The sequence below is a fragment of the Macrosteles quadrilineatus genome, unplaced genomic scaffold (genome assembly GCF_028750875.1).
Source record: "Macrosteles quadrilineatus isolate MER2022 unplaced genomic scaffold, UCM_ALF_1.0 Scaffold_1__1_contigs__length_201487025, whole genome shotgun sequence".
Lineage (NCBI taxonomy): Eukaryota > Metazoa > Arthropoda > Insecta > Hemiptera > Cicadellidae > Macrosteles > Macrosteles quadrilineatus.
In genome coordinates, this window is record NW_026542594.1 from 90,690,419 (window position 1) to 90,713,180 (window position 22,762).

Here is a 22,762-nt window from a genome sequence, read left to right on the forward strand (position 1 = left end):
AGCTTCCGCGTACCAGCATATCTGTTGAGGCTGATCGAGGACTACCTGAACTCTTAATTACGAAACTAAAGATGGTTCGCGGACGATGGATGTTACTTCCGGTGCCGCGCAAGGTTCGATACTCGGCCCAGATTTGTGGAACGCTGCCTACGACAGCCTTCTGAGATCTGAGATGACAGACAGAGGAGACCGTTTTAGTTGGGTACGCCGATGACGTTGCAGCCCTCATTGCTGCACGCAACTTTGAGCTAGCCCAACTGAAACTGAACCAAGTCATGCGCGTTGTAAACGCCTGGATGACTGATCATGGTCTGACACTCGCTCTGAGCAAGACAGAGATCGTCATCCTCACGAAAAACGGATTGAAACCATCGTTCCGCTACGAGTTGGGAACGTAGTTGTCCAAACCACGCGAACCGCCAAGTACCTTGGTGTCATGGTGGACAACAAGTTGGAGGGATTTCTGGAGGGACCAGATCTTCCGTACGGCGGACAAGGCTGCTAGGAGTGTCGCTGCTCTTAGTAGGCTTATGGCCAATGTCGGTGGTCCCCGGTCCAGCCGTAGAAGACTACTGATGTCTGCAGTCCAGTCCGTGCTTCTCTACAGCTCTGAGGTGTGGGCAGACGCGCTTAACAAGGAGGCGTATAGGTTGAGGCTCGCACGAGTGCAGCGTCAGGCGGCAGTCAGGGTCGCTTCCGCGTACCGTACGGTGTCTGAACCGGCCGTTTTGGTGATCGCTGGAGTTATCCCAGTCAAACTCTTGGCAGCGGAGAGGAAGGCAATCTACCAGAGACAAGGCTACATCGGAAAGGACGCTGCAAGAACAGAAGAGCGCTCCCGCACTTTTAGATGTGGCAAGAAAGCTGGGAAAGGGAGACTCGAGGACGTTGGACTGCCAGACTCATCAGACAGGTCCAACCGTGGGTGGAACGGCGGCACAGTGAGGTTGACTATTACCTCGCACAGTTCTTGTCAGGTCACGGCTATTTTCAGTCGTACCTGCAATTGATCGCCAAAACAAATTCGCCTGACTGCATTTACTGCCCATGCATTCCCGACGACGCGGAACACACTTTTTTCCAGCTGTCCACATTGGGATATGCTTCGCCAGGAGGCCATTCAACATCTTGGGGTGCTGTCGATTGAATCGATTTGTGAGACCTTGCTGAAGGGTGAGGACAACTGGTACTGCTGGTCGCACTTTGTCCGAAATGTCCTTCAAGCTAAAAAGAACGATCTAGATCGGAACATAGTCTAGATTTGATAAGAAATAAACTGCTAGACACGGCGTAAGCCCCTCGGGCGTAGGCAAACTCGGCCTAGTTCTGATGAAGTGTGACAAGTGTGCCCAGGCTAGTGTCCGAAGAGTAGAGGAGGTTTTTAGTGGTTATTCTCTGGGCCTTAAGCCCGTTGGAGATGTTTCGATGTAGTGCAAGTACGTTGGAACACCTCTTAAGTCTAAACTTCAAAAGCCGAAATGGATGGAATCAACTTCAAGTTATCTGACCACAATTATATATTGGTTATGAAATTAAACTGTTCTAAACTAAACTTACCTAACCAAACTTGCTGTGACATTTCAAAAATTACTTTTGATAGCAGAAGACCAATTCGTTAATACCAAAAGGCAAAAAATGTGGTTCTGGTTCGGATTCCACTATTAACTGTATAGGTACCTTAGTTGCCACTAGCTTGTTTGTGCTATTAAACAGATGTGTCTAAGGAACATGTCGGCCTTAGTTACTAACAAGACTACAAAATCGTACCACTCATCCTACACTCATCTCCATTCATACTTGGTTTAAAATACCTACTTTGTATGGTCGTGGTCGCCATTTCAATGAAAAGTGTTGAAGTATTAAATATGGCTTTCGCGATCCATCGACTGTTCTAGCCCGTTCAATCCTTAACACATTCACAACTGCAATAGTACAAAATTTTTAATTCACATGGACCAGCGACACACATATGCGACGGCCGGTTTCCACCCATAGACTGCCATCGCATATTTGCGTCGGGGTTTTGATGTTATTAAAATGCTTATATCTGTGTAACGGTCTATTTGAAGGCACCAATTCGGGACAGCTCACTCACTCTACTGATCATAGTCTTTACGAACTATTGTAAATAATATTATAAATAGTATATATAATAGAAGGTTCACTTGCACTACGTCGAAAATATAAAATAAATGAAGAGGGTTCACTTACTCTACAGATCATAGAGCCTATGAGTCTCGTGTCTTATATATTTTAAAAATACAGTAGGAAGGTTCACTTACTTTACAGATCATAGTGACTATGAGCCACTTCGACTGCTGCGACTGCCTACATAAGTGTATTGAATCACCTTAATTATTTATCAACACGAAATAAATATGTAGGCCTACGCGCAAGCAAATTTATTATATTTTTGGACTGAATACTTTTAAAAATGAAGGGAGCGTGAATTTTATGTTAAATTTAATGAAAAGTTATAGAATAAAACGCATTTTGAGTAATATGAGGTTATATAATACATAATACACACTTGTATGATCCAGATAAGTCAAACATCATCTGGTAACTGTTCCTAACAAAGTAAGTAATTTCATTAGTTACACAAGCTTTTAGGTGAGTATTTTTAATTAATTGACTGTTATAAGTCTTAAAATAGCTCTGTAATACCGGTACTTGACAATTGCTTGAGCTCGAGCAACGAGTACACTTGATAAAAATTAAACAATACATTATTAACAAAATACGCTCTCTTTCACGCTGCACGACTAGTAAACGGCAGAAGTAAAGCAGAACGGCAGAACGGCGGTATTGGTTTACCATAAACGCCTACAACGATGCGCTGCAAACTGCGTGACGTGTAGCTAAATGAACTGTAGTGTAAGTGAGCCGTCTTTTTTTCCTGAATTAAAAAATAATTCATACGCTTGGCTCATAGGCACTATGATCTGTAGAGTAAGTGAACCTTCCTACTGTATTTTTAAATATAAGACACGAGGCCCATAGGCACTATGATCTGTAGAGTAAGTGAACCTTCAATATTATTTACGAGGCTCGTATAGACTATGATGTGTAGAGTAAGTGAGCCATGTGTTTTAAGGATTAAATTTTTTATCATAATTTATTTTACAATCTGATCAACCAAATATGAGAACAATAAGTAAAATAGGTAACATAAAAAAATGGCAGGAAGCAAGCACCTGTTCATCAACAAGTCTTGCCAAAAATTGGATCAATCATTTAAATATTTACAGAAATCTGTAGCTTAGGTCCAGCACATGTACAACACTTTTTAATCTGGTAATGCACTGACTATTGTCCAGCAGATTAACAGCAAGACTGTTCGGATGATCTAATTTTTCTTGATACTTTTTGCTAAGGTCTGTAATTTCTTCTTTGACTGATTTAATTTTGAAGTCATTTCTAATTGTAGTGTTGGGTACGAACCAGGGTGCGCCAATAATTCTTCTCAGCGTCTTAGCCTGAAATCGTTCAAGAATTTCGATGTTGGAAGAATTACATATTTGGAGGCTCATAGTGTCAATGATTTGTAGTGTAAGTGAACCCTAACCTTGGGGCCGATCAAGCAATGTCCTACGTGTCGTAACACTTCGGCCCAAGTAACACTTCGGCCCGAAACCCTCAGATGTGGCCTACGGTCCAACTCTCTACCTGCCCACTAGTAACACTTCGTCCCAACAAAATATTTGACAGGTTAGGTTAGGTTAGGTAAGATTCCACCGATTCTCCGTCATGTGAGGTCAGAGGATGCAAGGGGTGACGGTTGGGTGACATTCCACCAGAGGGTGGTTGCAAAGTATACAGGTCATGTACCTCTTACTACCTAAACTGCGTTCCTCAACCCTTGTCAATTTTTCGTCGGGCCGAAATGTTACTCCATTAGCTTATTTAATCACCTGTAAAAGCGAGTGGGACGAAGTGATACTGTTTTTCTGAGAAATTTGAGTTTGGCCGAAATGTTACTGGGCCGAAGTGTTACTACATCATGTCCTAACCCGAAACAAGGTTGGCCACGGATGAAGCACCCAAAGGATTGAGAAAACATACTTGTTGAGCTGTATTTTGTGTTATATATGTTTTGTGATATGGGTTTTCAAGTGATTATATTAGTTTCTTTATTGCTTTATTTATTTATGCTTTAGTATTTGTTTATTTCAGCGAGGATTTTTTCATCTGCAATTTTCATCCGCGGCCTGAGTGTTGACGATTGACTCAACTCCATTTCAAAAATAGGGCCCGTGGGCAAGATCCAATTAAGGGCAGGATCAAGATGGCGTCATCCTGCCGTTTGTTTTGTTTTTGTTGATAGTAAACAAAAATATGTCAACATTATGATTGCAATATAAGTTTATTTATTTATTTTACGAGCAACCCATTTTAACAAGATCATAAACCACTGAGCTAAAATCTGGAGGTAGCACTGCCATGGCAGAAGTCTGTCAAAAGCGTGTCGCTGATTTTGTTAGGTTGGTATAGCAGTGAGTTTTCTTATCCAATAACATGGCTTCTTATAACTCACACCTCACGCAAACATGGCGGCTGGCGACACGCATCTTTGACATTCAGTGCTACCTCCAGTTAGAATTATTGCTCAGTGTCATAAACCGATGGTCGTTCTTTATTCTTTAATCAAATGCCATAGGGCTAAACCTGAGACTAAACCTATCTCCAAACCAGGAAACTTGACTATGTTCACCATTAATCATAGCTTGAAAAGAGGTAAATAAGTTAATTTACTAACAAAAACAATTTATAATGTTTCAAAATAACTTTAAAATACTCAGGTTTTAACGTGCAATAACTGAAATAAGATTTTGATATCAGTCCTTGAAATAACGGATAACCCCAAATAAATAGCATGGTTAGGTTAGAATGAATTGGAATTTGACAGAATCCAGAATCCCACCAACCGATCACACGGCCAACCTAACGACACGGAACATCGAAAACAAACCAGCAAAAACAGGGGAACGTTTTTCTATAATGTTTAACCAGAGTGACTCCACTCCAGTTATAATCTATAGCTCAATGGCTGGTGTAGCTGGGTTGCTCTTTTGCTCAGATCGTGGGATGGGAATATTTCAGTGTCAACAAAATGGGAATAATTCAGTTTCGATCAATTTCTATGGTTGTCGATAGTATGGAACCCACCCACTGAGATACTTGAACAGAACCGGTACCATTGATTATAAACAAATTACGTTGCTGGTCCGGGCCCGAATTTATACTTATATAGCATTACCATATGATTTCGACGATTCAGCTTAGGCAATGTTAAATGAAGTTTATTTTCGGACAAGTCCAGTAACATCATTTGTTTATGTTTATGAGATACTCCCTCCCCCCCCTATTTTGTTGACCCGGTTCAACAAATTCAATACATTTAGCAAAATAACCACTTAGAATGTACATATTTACATGCAACTTGGAACGAAGGTATATCCACATGTATTCTAGACGTATGTAAAATTTGGTAACGATTAAAAAATATTTACCTATATTATTAACGAAAACCCTACGAAAATAGCTCATTTTATTTTGTTGACTAGAGTCAATCACCTAAAAAGGTACTTAGAATAAAGCTACACATGAAACCTGGAACGAATGTATATCCACATTGTATTCTACGTGATTCTACCCGTCTGTAAAATTTGGTAATGATTGAAAAATATTTACCTATGTTAATCGGGAATGTGAGCTATTATTATCATACAAAATTTCAGTCAAATCTGACCAGTACCTATAGTTAAAGCGTGATTGAACTTCCAACAAACAAACAAACACAAAAACTTTCACATTTGTAATATTAGTAAGATTTTATTAACAAAATACCCCCGCCGCAGCAAAAGGAAACTAATAAAGTGTTTTTTTTTAGTAAAATATTGATAGCTTAGTACAAAATAAATGAATTTGCCAAGTTTTATCAAAATATATCCATAAACAAGCAAACTACAACATTTGACAATATTCTCCATAAGAATAGTATGGGAATTTTAAATTTACAATTTTTTTAATTTTCTCCGTTACTAATAACCGAAAAAAATACTTTTATATACTAAATTATTTGTTTTTTTAAGCTCTTTAAAAAGGTCTAAAGAGAAATTGGGAAATTTTGTGTTTTGAGGGTCAAAAGTGAGAAAAACCAATTTTTACCCCATAAAACCCCCCGTAAAGCCCCGTTCCCATGGTCCAATCATGCTGGTTCGCGAACTCATTCAAGTATATCCCGCTTTACACCTTTAAACCAAATTTCATCAAAATCGGACAAAAATTACTCAAGTTATCGCTTTCACGGACGTATATATATATATATATATATATATATATATAAATATATATATATATATATATATATATAAATATATATATATATATAAATATATATATATATATATAAATCTATATATATATATACATATAAAAAAAATTGAACGAATGGTGTTTTTGGCCTCTGGGGACATAAAAATGAAAAAGTAAATCGGTCCCGGGTCTAGGTCTTACCGTGCCACCTACGGTAATAGCTACTTCCCTATAGGGAAATTCGCTAAAACCGCCGATAATAGCTAATTTTTATTTCGTTGACCCGGGTCAATTGCCAATACCCCCGCCGCAGCAAATCTGCACTCTGCAGACTAAGCGTCATTTTGACGTGCGAATAGTCACTTCGGACAGAGACAGTGTTACCAACAAAACACAGTAACAAGCGGCCACGGCCATCTTGATGGCAGATTGGCAGATGGCACATTTTTAACCGGAGAGTTGTGACTCCAGTTACAATCCATTTATCTCTCTCTCTCCATGCTCTCGCTCTCTGCCAGGGCAACGGAAACAACAACACAAAGCACAACAGTCAAACTCAAATCAAACAAAACAAACATTGACATTTGATTTTTGAGTTGAAGAAGGAAATAAGGGAACCAGAAACCCCCAATTTCTATTTCCTACGACTACTTTCATTGTTTTGCAGCCTTGTTAGTTTTTATTTTGTTCCCCAAAAGTTATTTGAGACGCATCTTCTCTTTAAACATCCATTTGCATTGATATTAAACTTATTGTATTGTTACAAAGAAAACATTTCTAATTTGAACTTATGAAACATGAGTTCTGAAGTAGACGTTGACACTGACTCACTTACCAAGTAAGTTAGCACCTGTTAATATGTCATGTAATAGTAATGTAATTCATACTAATTAACACTAATAAAAATATAATTGGTAGCTTGTTTTAAAATGTTCCAACGTAGGCTATATGTACTCTGTTTTATTCCCACAAAGTTCCAAAAGCTTCAAATTTTCCGTTGGTAGGTATTAATTTAGCTAGGCTTAGGCTATAAGTTATAACTTACTGGCCATGCCTTAACTTACCATAGTATCTTTATTTTATTTTATGATTGATTTTGGAGATACCAGTAGGCCTAAGCTAAAACATAGTCTGGATTTTAAACAAGCTCTAGATTGAATTTTGGAACTATTTTAAAGCTAAGCAAAAACTATCAAGGGTTAGGCTATATTTACCTTATTCATTCTTTTTCTGATTGAAAATCATACCGTACTATAGGTAGGCTAAATAGGAACCATACACATTTCATTGAATGTCCTTCAGTCGTGTCCAGAGTTCATGACAAAGTTTGAGGGGTTGGCAGCAGGCACGCTGTTTGCATGTGATGGGCCCAATAAATAATTAACCTTATTGGGATCTTAATTCTCCTCTCCACGTACCTTGTGGGGGAATTTTTATTTTCCTTATGTCCCCAACAAACCCAAAACCTCTTGTGCCCCTTGGCATGAACCACCAGGCCCATTTGCCATTTATTAAAATTACCCTTTGTTGATAGGAGATATAGAATAGAATAGGCTACACCTTTTAGTATACCCACCTTTCTATACCTACCCGCCTTGGGGATAGGTTGGTCTCTCAAAAGATGGGAACCTTGTGTTGATAAGGATTTTGTCTTTTACAAGAACTCCAATGTGGTTTAGAAATATCCCTGAGGCCTAAGGTGTACCGGTATTTACTTTCGATTTTTGTGATGTTCCAACTTCCAACTGGGCCAATTACCCTAGATGCTGCAGCTTGGCGGCAGACAGTTGCAGTCAAGAAGAGTAGGCCTTAACTTACAATAACAAATTGCAAAAATAAGTAAAATTTTTCCATATAACTTGTTCTAAGCCACGTAAGTTAATAGCACCGTATATTGAATACCTGTACAAAATTACAATTTGAACCAGCCTACTTACTTACTTACTTGATACTTGTAGGTATCCCATTAGTAGCACGGGTGTGCCATGGTCGTCAAAGTTTTGGCCTATTCTTGATTTAAGAACTCTTCTACTGAGTAGTAAGGCCTAGTCGTTAAATATTCTTTAAACTTGGATTTGAACTTCTCCGCATCTTCAATTTCCCTTATGGCAGCTGGAATTTTATTGTAAATTCTTATGCATGTAGGTCTTGGTCTTGGCCTGATATAACTTGCAAACAAAAAGACTTTTTTAACCATGTTTTTTACACTCAGTTTAAAAATGTATTTCAGATGGTTGAAGATTGGCCATGTTTCTTACATGACTTTCGTAGGAAGAGATGTTGTGTCATTTGGAGCTGGATGTTTCATTCTACTTTACAACACTTCCACCCACGAAGAACTCCTATATACAGCTAACAGCTTTGAGAATGGGGAAGGGGTTCAGTGTCTTGTAGGATATCAGCAAGCTTATATGTTTGCATTTGCAGAGACTTCTCCTCAACCTAGAATATTTCTAATTAGTTATCCTTCTTTTGAACACATTTGCGTCTTAAAAGGTGAGGTAGAGTCTTTGATGTTCATTAATTGATAGGTAAAGATTATTATGTTTGACTATCAATAGTCAATGGTATTGTTAACTGGAAATCTCATGAAAGTTATAAATTTATAGTTTAGTTTTCAATTCATAAAAAAATTGATCATTTATTTAGCCTCTATCAATACGTTTAGAAACTCTATAACTAGCCAATTTCGTTGGCACTAAGATTACATTTTATATTAGCTATGTAAGTTTTGATGATCATTTTATTATAATGTTTTGATGATCATTCATAAATTTGTAGAAAGCTTTTTTGTCAGAATTCAACCAACACTAACAGGATATTGTAAGGTAACAAAATAATGTAGGTAATTAAGCTTTTTTGTATTTGAATTTCAGAATGGATACCTTGACTATTTTTATATGTACATATTTTTCACAAAAATATAGCCAAAAACAATGTTTTCTTTCCCTCTCAATGTTGATATGCATATAACAAGGTCTGGCAGTTTGCCTAGCACAATGGTTGATTACAGACCAAAGATAAGCTCATTTTGACATTTTAGACAGTTTTCTTGTATTAAGAAGTTAACTATATAAAATATTTATTCCAACACAAATAATATGATAAGAAACACAGTTTTTTCCAAAATATGCAATTGCATCTTCACCCCATATGGACCAAAATATTACTCATGTTTTTGTCGCTTAATCTTAAGTCCAACATAAAGTGTAAGGCCTACTTCTTTAGATGGTTCATAAATTCTATTTTACTTTAGTGTTCTTAAAATATTCTATTTGGCTACAGTAACTTAAAGGCATTTGTCCAAAAGAGAATCCTACAAAGTTGAATTGAGCTTCTTTCTTTTGACTTTGAAACAAACTCGTCAGCTTGGTAGTAAATGTCTGTTTAACTACTTATATTTAAAACTAGCTGTGTGCCCGTTCTACGCACGGGGATTTTAAAGTAGTCAGTTGAAATCTTCTTATATTAGGAACAGCAGTTGGTTTGCATATTTTTAGATATGCAGGCAAAACTATTATATATAAACCTTCGCAAATACAGTATCTGACAGTTTCAAGCCAAAACACATGCTTCGCAATTAAATGTCACCAGGTTCGTGTTAGTCCATATGTTAAATCAAATGATTAAACTAAAAAAGCTTTATAGGCCTAGATCTATGAGGCATAGCCCTAAGGTAGGCCTATAGTTGAAAGTTACTTCCCACAATGGTTCAAAGTATTTAAAGTACTACCTCAACCTCACCATTTAACACTTTATTCGGGTTGACATTTTAGTTATCAAGGTGCTCTTGTCCTTTTCGTGACACTGAGAAATAAGGACATAAATGCGTTACCAACAGACATACACACAAAAATACAGAACTTAATTAGGGAATTTGCTACGTTTTAAGCATAACAAAGTACATATAAAATTTGTATTTGAAATTTGTATTAATGTCATCAAATTTTATCATACCAATCTATATTTACTTAGACCGAAGATGACCCGAAATGCTGTCGAAATGGCGTCTTACTATATGAAATGAAGTACTATAGACAATTTAGATTGGTAATTTATAATAAAAATTACCAAAATAGGCTACAAACTATTGATACTTAAACAACGTAAATCATAAACAATTCATGATGGTTTGCTAAACAAATGTTTTACTTAAATGAGTTATCATTTTCTTAGCATAAACTAAAATTTTGAATCCAGACAGAAAAACCAAAACTTATACAGTTAAGACATCAATTAAATTGAGTACGGCTATAATACGACTGTATAAATAAGGTGAACACCAACGATAACTAATTTGTAAATTACAGTGATGTGTTGGTACATAAAAACGATTCTTGCTGCTACTCTAAGGAAAAGAACCAGTACCAAAAACCAACGTTTACAGTTAAGAATTACGTCCGACAAATTAAATGCGTTAATCAAGTCCCAAAGTTATTGATATCTTGGTTTTGGATTTTCTCGTAAAAGATTATTGGCAATCAAAGTTATTTCCCATTAATTGCTTTATTTGTAAACAACTTTTCATGTAAAATTATTGGTGTCAGTTTGAAAAAAAATCAACCTCATACAAACAATTGTTTGTTATTTAATAGATTATGTAGGCCTATTCTCTAAACAATGATTCGTATATCTTTTAACATTAGAATGAAATGTGACAAAAATGACACAACACTGGGTTTTTGGACGTTTGTAATTTTATTTCTTAAGTAGGGAGGTTATGTATTCTAGGGAAAATTACCGGTATCAAGGATCGTCGTCGAAAAGGTTTTTATGAATAATTGGGTAGGCGTAAGTACCCAAGAGATGGGCTATGGGCCTATTGGCTGTATGGTCCGGCGATTGCATCATACGGTGAGTAGGAAAAGAAAGTGACACATCGGAAAAGCAAGTTTAGCATAATCCATAAACCGTAAACCTCTGTTACAATCACCCACTGCAGTTGTGATTTTTTACTTTACACTTTACACAACCGCCATTGAAGCGCCGTCAATGAGTGGAATCCTTGTTAGTAAGCTATTGGCGACGATCATTAATAAATTCAAGTTTCCCAGCCCTATACAACACTGATTCAAGGTCTTCTTTCTGGTTATCAAAACTCAAGAACAATTTTACACACAAAGAATCTCTGGTTCCTGACCTGGATGATGCCTAGTTACCGGTATTCATTATTTCATTTGGTACACTATATTATTCCACTTGCGATCAATTAAATCCGTTATGTAAGACAACGTTTTCAAAACGTGATCGGAAATGGTTGCGGTATTTGTAAACAACATTTGTAAACATATCAGTGACAGCTAGAAAAAATAATCTTGATCCGAACAGCTGTTCGTTATTTCATAGATCATTATGTGATAAAAATTGGACGAAAACTTGACAAAAATCGCACAAAACTGCATTTTTGAACGTCCGTAATTTTATTTACTAAGTAGTGAGGCCATATTTTAATGGCTAAAGACACTCTCGCCAATCCAGTGAATACATTAAAATGACTTGGATCTTGATAGGTACTCTCGTTTTCCTGGAGAAGATTGCGTAAAATGCCATCTTGAGTGTTACAGAAAGACAGAGAGACAGAAATTTTGATGAGACTTGTTTCGGCTTCTTTAATGTATAAAACGTAAAAATTACCTACAAATTTATGATTCTGAGCAATGTACAGACAAAACTCAAATTTTATTTATATAGATTTGATGTATTATAAACACGTTTCTTGGTTAAGAACAATGTAATGGTTGTAAAGAAGAGTTCTAGGCAAGTAGGTAAAGACGAATATGTATGGTGCTCTTTAAAAAACCTCTACAGGAATAGTACCGTATTTTAAACAACGCTGGAGAAGTGATCGATTGACAGAATGATATTTATGTAAAAAACCAAAACAGTATTCTTTATTCTGTAACATTATGTTTCTCTATGTCACTTGGGTAGAAAGTATTTGACCATTTGAACTAGGTTGATTTGAACTAGGTAATACATTTGGGATGAAGCCTTTATTGAAACTTGTCAGTAATTAATAAGATAAGAGCAATAATTAATTACAAAAATTTGAGTGGAAGCTTCATAAGTAGGTAGTGTAATCATTTGGCTTTAAAAGTCATTATAACATTTATCAAACATTTGATTTACTTAACAATAGTGTAGATAATTAATGTTAACTCACATATTTTTTACATTTTCCTGTATGCCAGGCAATTTAAAAACCCTGGAGACGATTATATATCTTGTCTATGTTCTATGTTATTTTCACCCATAACTGTTGTATGTTTGTGCTAGATCCAATGCCGAGCCCACACTGTTACCTGACCATGGCATTTGCAGAGATGGAATGTCTAGTATGTATGACAGGCATTCCGACTTTTGAAATCATTGTTTGGTGCTGGAGAACAGGTGTCAAACTCGCATCTCTCCCAACTGGAATCAACTCATCAAACATTCAGCTGAGGTGATTGTTAAAAGACCAAATAGGGGATGGTTATGCAAAGTCTTTGGATATATAGTTCCAAAATATAACTATAGGGTGGTCAAGAAATATGAAATAAAAGGCATGACCATCTTGCTGTAAGAACACATTACACAGAGGTTTGGGATTAAGACTATGGCCACACTAAGTGACTTGGTGGCCACGACATGGTAGCCGAAACTTTTTTTATTTGTGGCTTAGTCTCAGGAGGTGACCACCCTTAAGCGACTTGTAACTGTTGAGATGAATTTTTATAATGAGTGAGAAGGACCTGTTGCTTTATTCAATTTCCAAATAAGAAGAGGAAACACACATATGGTCTGATGAATTCCCTGAAACATTGTTTACCATAACAACATTGTTTCGGGATAGTCATTAAAACGTGACAGGGTTTTTTTATTTCACGATTCTGAATCAACCACTTAACGGATGTGTTGATTCCAACATAACGTGTTGAAACAAAGATAATACTGAGAACTAGGGAATGTCTAAGCTGTAATTTTAGTTTAGGGTTTCAGTATTTTTAGAAATTAAGTTTTAATTAAAAAAAGTCTAGCAGCCGATGCTAAGATTCTAGACTAGCTTTTGGTATCATACCATTTGATAATGTAACAGCTGTAAACATTCAGGGGACACAAATTCAGCATTTGGATAAAAATGAAATGACATGCTTAGGGTTTACTTATTTATACTATGTGTAATGCTATAATAATTGATACGTTCATTTATTCAGAATGTTATACCTAATATATTTTTAGAGCAGTCTTAAAAATCTTGAGTTAGTTTTAGTGCAATAATTTGTTTGAAGTAACAGCTGGATGGATATAAAAAGAACTATGAGGTTATTTTGTCTATGATTTTGTCATTGATTATAGGAAATAAGTAGTATAAGAAGAGATTAGTAGACCACAGGGATAATGTGGCATACTTTGTGCCACATTTTGGTGATCTGATCATGCGATTCAAGATCCTGACCAAATCGTTGTTGTTGGAAACGTTAATTGAACACATTATTTAACACAGAGGAGACAATTGACTGCAATTCACAGGCCCCAAGAGCCAGCTTTGATGAAAGATTGATTAATTAAAGCATTATAACACTGAAATACGTGGATTGTTCAACATATTGAATATTTAGTGTATAAGTCAACTGGACACAACGTGAACTAAGATTTGAGATAATAATCAATAATAAATGACGGAATAAACGACGTAGTGAATTTGACTAGATGATCTGAAATTACATATTATTAAAATACTATTACTACGACACAATACCTCAAGGGGGCGTCCCCCCGTATCCCAATGAATTTAGCCCTCCATTCCTCAAGACAGCACACGCACGACAATCGCTTTCGCGACGTCTCTCCCCATACCCCACCGTGCGCATGCGCGACCACAGAGTCCTGGTGGCGTATGATGGTTTGAAAGTGGCGGGCTATTTAAATGATAGTGGATTGATCTCCACAAGATCTCCCCCCCTCCGCCCCCAGCAGTCAAGGGGAAGAGAGCTGGCTATTTAAATGATAGTGGATTGATCTCCACAATAAGTAAGACCATTGCTGTTTACAAATCGAGGTTCTGCCCACGAGTCTTCAAAGAAAAACCGTATGCAAATTATTTTATTGCTCGATTTTTGTTTTCTGTTAGAGTAGGAAGATAACAATTGTTAACGTGTTCATCTTGGCAGTTTTTTGTTTACAATGTGTAAATAATATTTGACTGCTTAAACTTTGTTTGAATTAGGCCTGAAAATATTGATGTTATTAAACAAGGAGATCCAGAGATAAACAGATGGATGACATAGATTAAACACAATGTTATCATTGACCTAGGATACTGCAAGTAGACTTACCACCCTTTTGTAAAATATAAAACGTTGTTTGGCGTCTGTTCAGTTCAGTGGCGGGTATAGAATAATTTTTTGGAGGGGGCCGTGATTAATTGAAGGTTAGGTTATGTAATTTAAAGTAGACGCCCCATGACTTTATCTCAGTTTTGCTGCGGTAATTTGCGCTAAATGTGACCTTTGATTTACTAAGATCACGCTGTATCATTAAATTGGTCCATTAAATTTTAAAAATTTATCTATTCAAGCCAAATGAAGAAAATATCTCAATTACTAAATCAAAAACACTGATCAATATTTAACAACGTGTCATTCCATCTAAAAACACTAATCCGAACCTAAGGAGTCAAATACGCGATTGTGATTATCCTATTCTGAGGGGTTCTAACTACCTCCGTGTGCTAACTGCAAAACGTTAACATTTCAGTTCAACGTCGAACAGATTTCAATAACAACAGGCCCACTTTTATAAACGGGCAGACTGGGCATATGCCCAGGGTGGTTGACCTAGCAGGGTGGATGGGGGGCGCCGTGGGGCGCCCTCAACCACTGCTCGTCCTAGGAAAAATTGGTTTTTATCAGCCGGGATTTCAAAAATAAAATCGTTGATTTCAACTTGTAGTTAAGTGATTTTCCCTTATTGCAAAAGTAAATAAATACAACAAAATTGAAAATACTCGACCTTCAGGTTATACCTCGTGTAGTCAGGGAAATGCAGGCAGCAGTGTGAACCGGGCGCACTCACTTTACTATCAGAGGCAGGGCGGTAGGCCTGCATGGTGGAAGGAAAATACATAGGTGTGCTATTCCCGTCATATGCTGACGTCACTCAGATTGCAAACACCTTTTACCATTAAAAAATTGCAAAAACAATAACAATCAAATCAAAACAAAAATATACTTATATGGCATTACATCAGCTGATTTTTTGTTTGCAATCTGGGATACGTCAGCAAATGACGGGAATAGCACACCTATGTATTTTACTTCCACCCATGGTAGGCCTGTAGACTGCAGCTGTTGACGTGCCCCTCCTCTCCCTCCCACCCCCATCGCCTCACCCACCCCCACAAGTCACAACTAACTACCGCGTGGTGCCAGTCCGAGTCCCGAGTCCAGTCAGTCCAGTGTCCAGTACTCCTCAGTAGTCAGTAGATTGTGTTCGTGTTGTGCCTGCTGCACAGTCGTCAAATCAGTTACAACACAACCTAAACTGTAACAGTCACTAGTCAGTGTTGACACTCACACTGCAGGTAGTGAACCATTAATATATAGGCCTAAGTAGAAGTGTTGATACAAGTAGGCCTATAAACAGTGAAAAATGCATAAAAACTTAGTGGAGCCGAGAACCGCAAGCGGTTGGCTCAAAGAAAACAAACGCAAGAAGCAGTTTTAAAGAAAGTGAAGTGTATTAACCAGTATTTCCACTGATACTGAATTGAAAACTCCCTCCTGAAACCAAACTGGTAAAAAAACACGCTAATGTATAAATATATATATGTGCATTGGCCTATAGTAGAACGATTGGTAAAACATACTCCCTTAGTAGAACCTCGTTTAATACGTGTGTAATGAAAATGAACTGCACACTGTACTGTACTGAACAGTAATTACTGTTCAGTAATTACAACAAGTGATTAATCAAATCACTGCGTAGTGCATTAAGCTATTGGCGCAGGGCAAGTGGCATTCGCATAGCAACTACTGTCAAGTTCATTGCACGCACCCCAACCCCCCTGCTGTGGATTTCGGCGAACTGATGAGTCAACCCCCTTCCCTCTTCCCCTCCCTACACTGCTGTGGTCAAAACCTTTTTAGTTATATATATATATATATATATATATATATACACATATATATATATATACATATATGTATATACTATATATATACATATATATATATATATATATACATATATATATACATATATATATATATATTTATATACAAGGGGGGCGCTGCTTTTGGGTTTGCCCAGGTCGCCACTGACCCTTAACGCGGCCCTGAATAACAAACAATAAAAATAGCTACCACTGAACTGACTGAACTCTTCGTTACTCCCCTCCCCTGATCCCCTGCACCGGTAGATATGCTGGTCTCTGTTGCAACTGTACACTGTTTCAAGCGAAGATAGCCGGGCGGCGGGCAGGAGCTCCTGTAGGTCTGAAGCACAAGCGTCTTTAGCCTGATTGATCACTTATTGCAAACGAAAAAATTGGCCATCACTGATAAACCAGTTTTTCTTGGTGACTATGCGATCTGTCGTCTGTTTTGTTTAGCTCTCCCGCTCTTATCTCTGGTCCTGCTTCGTTTCAGTTTATTTAGCTGTTTGGTTAGACCTAGCTTAGCTTTCTTTACTATTTTGTTCTTGGAATGTTTTTAAAAAGAAGTTCTGAATTTCTTGTAGTAAATTATATTAATTGTATTAATGATGTATCTGGTAGGAAATGAAAAAAGGATCGAAAGGACTTTGGTTTCTGCTGTGAACAGTGTGGTTTACCACTGCTGTGAACAGTTGCAAGCACGTCTATCTCAAAAAGAAGTCATGAAACATGACCATGATAGTCATTTGGGTAATAATTCGACGGAAAACTATTTTGTTGACTTTTTACTGTTATATTTTAATTTTGTATAGTCTTTTGCAAATAACTTACTATCTTGGAAGGTAGGGTTGAACCTATCATCAATTTACTGTATAAATTAATAAACGTTTTCTGTGAATGTTCAGTTTGGTTTGATGTTCAGCCATAAATTAGACGCTTGTGTCTGACGCACATAGTTTACAACTAAACATATGGACGTAGTTTGAAATAGTTTTTTAGTTTAACCTCAGATCTCAGGACTTATTACTTCCAGACCAAAGCCGGAATTTTATATTTTTATTTAAACATCTGTTAACTGAGTCTGGTTCATAAATAAAGAGTTTGCTAGCAAGACCTGACAACAAATTGTTTGTAATAGTTGAATTTATTTACCTTACATCGTATTTTACTGAATTTTCGTATTGTTGGTTACAGTTTGGTGTGATTAAGTGAATGTTTGAAAATTATTATTCACAGTGCAGTTACTCGTTACATTACCATATTATCATGTAATTTACAGTGTGTATCAAAATTCCTTTGTAGTGTTTTCTGTTGATTGGTTAACTTTCGTATTTTATCTAAATTTGTGTGAGTGGCTGGAGGGAACGCAACCTCCCAATTTGACGGATACAGAGTGGCAGGACTGCCGTGGTGATACATCCAATCGGTTAATTATTTACCTCATTTGCGGAATTCACCATACTTTCAGGAACTTATTGGAAACTCCCTCAAATCTGAAAACAGGGCTGTGAGGCTTGGATCCAGAAATTATCTCAATAAAATTCGCCAATTCAATTCCGCCTTTGCCATGGTCAGCTCTGAAGCTCATTTTGACGAGAGGGTCACACAGGGGATCTACAATTTACAGATCCATGATTGGTACCTACCTCCAAATTGGTAATCTAATTCCTTAAGAAGGTCATCCTGAACACGCACAGATGTATAGTTGAAAAGAGTAAGACGTTCGCACTGGAACCCAAACACAATTCAAACAAAAAATGCCATGAAGAAATATGCGGGAATAGGGTCACATTTCCAACCTTTTTGCCTAATCTTTTAAAATTGTGGCAGAAATGTGTAGGGAGGAGAGATCCGAGGAGTCAAGTGAGATTCATGTGCATAGTAAAAGACAAAAGAAGTGACTTTCCTCTCTACAATGATGCTACTTAAATAAATGTCCCAGCTATTTTTAAAGCTGAAAACAGAGCACCACCTTGCAAAATAAATCTTTTTTTTTTTCTTTAAAAACTAATAGTGTTAAACGCGAATCCGTTCTAGATACGTCGTTAAATCCAATCCACTCTTATGACCCAACCGGAGACTTAGGTTGGGGCACCTAATTTAAACACGCCTAAAATAGAACATTTCGTAGAAATAATTTAACAATGCTATAGTACGTGACGTAGGTACTGGTTGGCGTCAAGAGAGGGATTTAGGTGACACATTAGGTCTGAAAAGCTCACTTTTCAGTGCGTGGTTGATATCTACGTTCTCATAGAGGGCACAGTACATAAGAGGTAACCAAAGCAGTATGAGAACGGATCTATATTTAAATATTATACCGTAGATTACTTTTAAAATTTTTTTACAACATAACATTTTTCACATGTTATGAGATATTGTTTTTGTTTCTATAATCAGTCATAGAAATTACTTTAGAGTGACTCTATGATTGAGGTTTTGCTGTTTATGTTTTTTGTTCTTCATTATTTTATAACAAGTAGCAGTTATGCTCGATTTCGAGCAACAGGTTATCTAGTTATTTTTACTTTTTAGGCTAGTCAATCTGGAGTCAAATTAAGCATAACATCAAACTTAAAGCAATAGAAATAAAATATATGGGATTTCGTCAACAAAGGTGTCCACAACATCATACTAAAAATCTAGAAAAATCTAAGTGGTGGAAAGCCGCCATATTGGAAAAAAGCTTCCGCCATATTGGATTTATCTAAGCTTTTAGTAAAATAGCAATAGTTTGACAACTAAGCGTCTTAAAAATATGCGGTTTGTTTTAATAGCTTCCTCATTAAGTCTACTTCAAGATAACAACAACTTTTATATCATTTAAATATTGTTTTGTTTATATTAGACAGCTTTAAATTTAAAAAATACCAAATTTTAAAGATGTTTTTAATAAAACCTTTAAATTTTTGCAAATACAAACTCAGGTGATATGAACATACATATTTTGTGGCTATTAAAATAATCTGCATTAAATTTTGAACAATAATAATTATCACATCAGTTTGTATCTTGCTTTGAAGATGGGATATATTTGTTATTAGTCTTCAACTTGGAACGCTAGCCGTGACATGCGCTGCAATAATATTCAAACAAAAATCCGACAAAATCCGAGCATGGGAACATTGAAAAAGTAGACGTTTTCAAACATACCAAAATTCAATTTTTCATTATAGACAATTACAATTACTGTCAGAGATATATTTTCAATTGTTGGGTTGGCAGAGTGACATACTAAAAGTTGTTAAAAAATAGTCCACGGGAAAACCCCTAAAACGACTATTAAAAATGGCGGCTTTTCCCAAAATTAACAAATTTGAAAAAAAAACATGGATTTTTATGAACATATTTCGAGAAATTGACTTGGTACCACTGCTGATATTTATTCATTTTCTAGTTCCTAATTTCGATAGATAACCCTTTTTTGGCCGCCATTTTGGATTGCCATATTGGATATAAATAAAATATTTTAAATGTAATGATAGTTTTGTGACACATAATTGTAAACTAGATTTTTTACGCAGATTTCAATTCTGGAATACCTTTTTAAATATCCTTTTTTCGTTTTTAAGATATTTTGCAAACGAAAACTCTACCCCATACATTTCTTATAAACGTTTCGTACATTGAACATAAAAAAAAAGATATTTCTTACATCTCCAGTTATTATTAACTCTTGCCGTTCTAGCCTTAAACTATTCAGTGATGTAAGGGCCTGTCGTTTGATTATTTTGGCTATTGATCATTAAAATCAGAAAACTTTGAGATGAGCTACAAACCCGAACACAATGAAATTTACCTTTTTAGACCGAACACAATGAAATTTACCTTTTTAGAAATAAGTTGTTATTAAAATATTTATATCTCGGGTTGTATTAACAACAAGAGATATATATTCTTCACATATTATCTTCATATAAAACGTCACCAAGTTCTTTATGGTCTAAAATTACCCAGTAAATTATTGGCTTTAATTTTATTAATTATTAAATAAAATCGGACAAATTAAAAATGAGACATGGACTTTTATTTAAAACTAGCAGTTATCCAGCGCGCTTTGCTGCGATAATAACTATTATTTGAAATTGTATTTTTTTCTTCTTTACGATGAATATAGTAAAAACGTATACCAAAAACAAAAATTTAATTTTTAATTGCCAGTGGATTAACTATGTTTTTGTTTTTGTTTTCATTTGGTTTATGAATATAAACGTTTTTTAGGTGTACCTTCTACCTCGTGAGCACGCAGCATACAGCTGACCGTGTGTAAAGCATACATTTTCTAAACTTAAACAGGCGACGGTCAGCGATTGCCCTTGTGCCTTATAATGGTGACTGCGAAAGCAACACGCAAAGGAAATTTTAGTCGCTTGAATTCAAAGGATAATTCGAATGAAAATATCGGTATTCTAGGATTAAGACTATTTCTCGTTTAAACTTACTACTGATGATTGTTGCTTGAATCAGATTTGGTGTAATTCTTTTAATTGTCAGTCTGGTTCCGTTACGCAGCATCTGTGGATTATCGCATTAGATCGCATAAGTTTCGCATTAGTATTATTTGAGCTCTTCTTTTAATGACAGTAACGTGGTGGATGACAAATAGGGAGGAATTTGAATACCTGACATAGCTCACATGATTATTTTTCATTTATAATAATGTTGTGCCCTTAAATATATTAAATTAAAACCCAATTTGTTAGAGCCACTTCTTTCATTGTATTTAATAACAAAATCCAAAACTTAAAGTAAACATGAAACAATAATATATCAAACCAGATGACAAGCAAATAAACAAACTATTAATGTAGACCTCAGGACATCTCCCTCTTAAAGTTCTTCTATGAACCTCTTGGCAGGTTTAACAATTCTGGTAGGTCTGTGTATGGTTGAAGAATGATTATGTAGGTTGGATCTTGGTGTATGTGTCTGTCTTGGAGGAAGTGTCTGTGTATGGGGGTTTTCTTCATCAGGATTTTCTCTTTCTCCAGAGGAGAACATAGGGAATAAGAATTTTAAATTCCTAATATATCTTCCTCCCTTTTTTGTTTCAACGTTATATTTCCTGTTCTCTAACTTCTCCTTGATTACCCCTTCTTCTCTTCGGTCCGATACCCAAACTTTAGCGTTTTCTGGGTAATCCTTGACCTGGGTCACTCTATGTCTTTTATTGAACTGTTGTTCCTGTTTCCTCTTTTCTTCCAATTGTCTAAGTCTATATCTATTGTGATTTGGAGTGGCTGGAAGTAGAGTTGCTCTACTTGTAACTGGTAGATTTGTTCTTAAAATCCGTCCCATTAATAGTTGTGATGGGCTATAACCACATTCCTTTGGCGTCGTATTGTATGCCAATAAGCCCAGATGTCTATCCTTACACTTCTTTAATATGTTTTTGAAGATTTTCACACCACTTTCAGCTTGACCATTGCACTGATGATGGTATGGTGAACTAGTTTCCCCTGTGAAGTCGTATTCTGATTTGAATAGTTCCCATTCTTCTGATAGAAATTGCACACCTGAGTCTGATCTAATTGACTCGGGGATGCCATGCTTTTCAAACGATGTCTTCATTGATTTAATCAATATTGCCGTTGAACAGTTAGATACCTTATATACATCGATGTATTTGGAATAATAATCCATGAGAATTATGTATTTATCATTGTTAAATTCACAAAAATCTACTCCAATTTTCTGCCAGGGTCTTTCAGGAACCTCTGTAGGAATCATAGGATGGCGAGGAGGCACTCTGTCAGCAATGCATTGCGGGCAATAGGTTACTTTTTGTTCGATGTGATGATTAATTTTGGGCCACCATACTGACATTTTAGCCCTTTCTTTACATCTTTTAATACCTTGGTGACCTTGATGAATATTATCTAACATTTCTTTTCTCAAGGATGGAGGAATCACTATTTGATTATTTCTCATAAGTATATCTTCATTGATCGACAATTCTGCTTGATGATCCCAGTATTCTTTTAATCTTTCATTTAATAGGTTCTTATTTTTAGGCCATCCTTGAATTGTAATATCTAACAATTCCTGTAATTCTTCTCTTTGATTTTTTATTATTACATCTAATTTATTAGATGATACTGGGATTGATTGAACTACTGTTCTTACACATGCTTCTGCTTCTTCTGCAAGTTTCTCAATATCTTCCTCTTCAGTTTTGTTGATTGGCGCTCTTGATAACGTGTCGGCAGTTGTTAATTGTTTTCCTGGTACCCACAATATGTCGTACGAATATCTCATTAATCTCATTTTAAATCTCTGAACTCTTAGCGGCAGTTCATCCAAACC

At 36.2% G+C, this 22,762-nt stretch overlaps 2 protein-coding genes across 2 annotated transcripts in view; both read left to right on the top strand.

Moving 5' to 3' along the window:
- The first annotated feature begins 530 nt into the window (after nucleotides 1-530).
- Nucleotides 531-1,010, top strand: LOC128998818 (uncharacterized). Its single transcript, XM_054425176.1, has one exon. It carries the CDS (start codon nucleotides 531-533, stop codon nucleotides 1,008-1,010), a length of 480 nt encoding a protein of 159 aa, XP_054281151.1.
- A 5,991-nt stretch (nucleotides 1,011-7,001) lies between these two features.
- Nucleotides 7,002-22,762, top strand: part of LOC128998824 (cilia- and flagella-associated protein 43-like) — a 146,085-nt gene continuing 130,324 nt past the window's right edge. Inside the window, exons 1-3 of the mRNA XM_054425183.1 lie at nucleotides 7,002-7,156; nucleotides 8,549-8,814; nucleotides 12,595-12,763. Of these exons, the coding sequence (XP_054281158.1) occupies nucleotides 7,116-7,156; nucleotides 8,549-8,814; nucleotides 12,595-12,763 (476 nt within the window). The 5' untranslated portion in view covers nucleotides 7,002-7,115. The remainder of the gene's footprint in view (nucleotides 7,157-8,548; nucleotides 8,815-12,594; nucleotides 12,764-22,762) is intronic.

Coding starts and splice junctions, on each gene's coding strand:
- LOC128998818 (XM_054425176.1), top strand. CDS start 531: ATGGCCAATGTCGGTGGTCCCCGGTCCAGCCGTAGAAGACTACTGATG.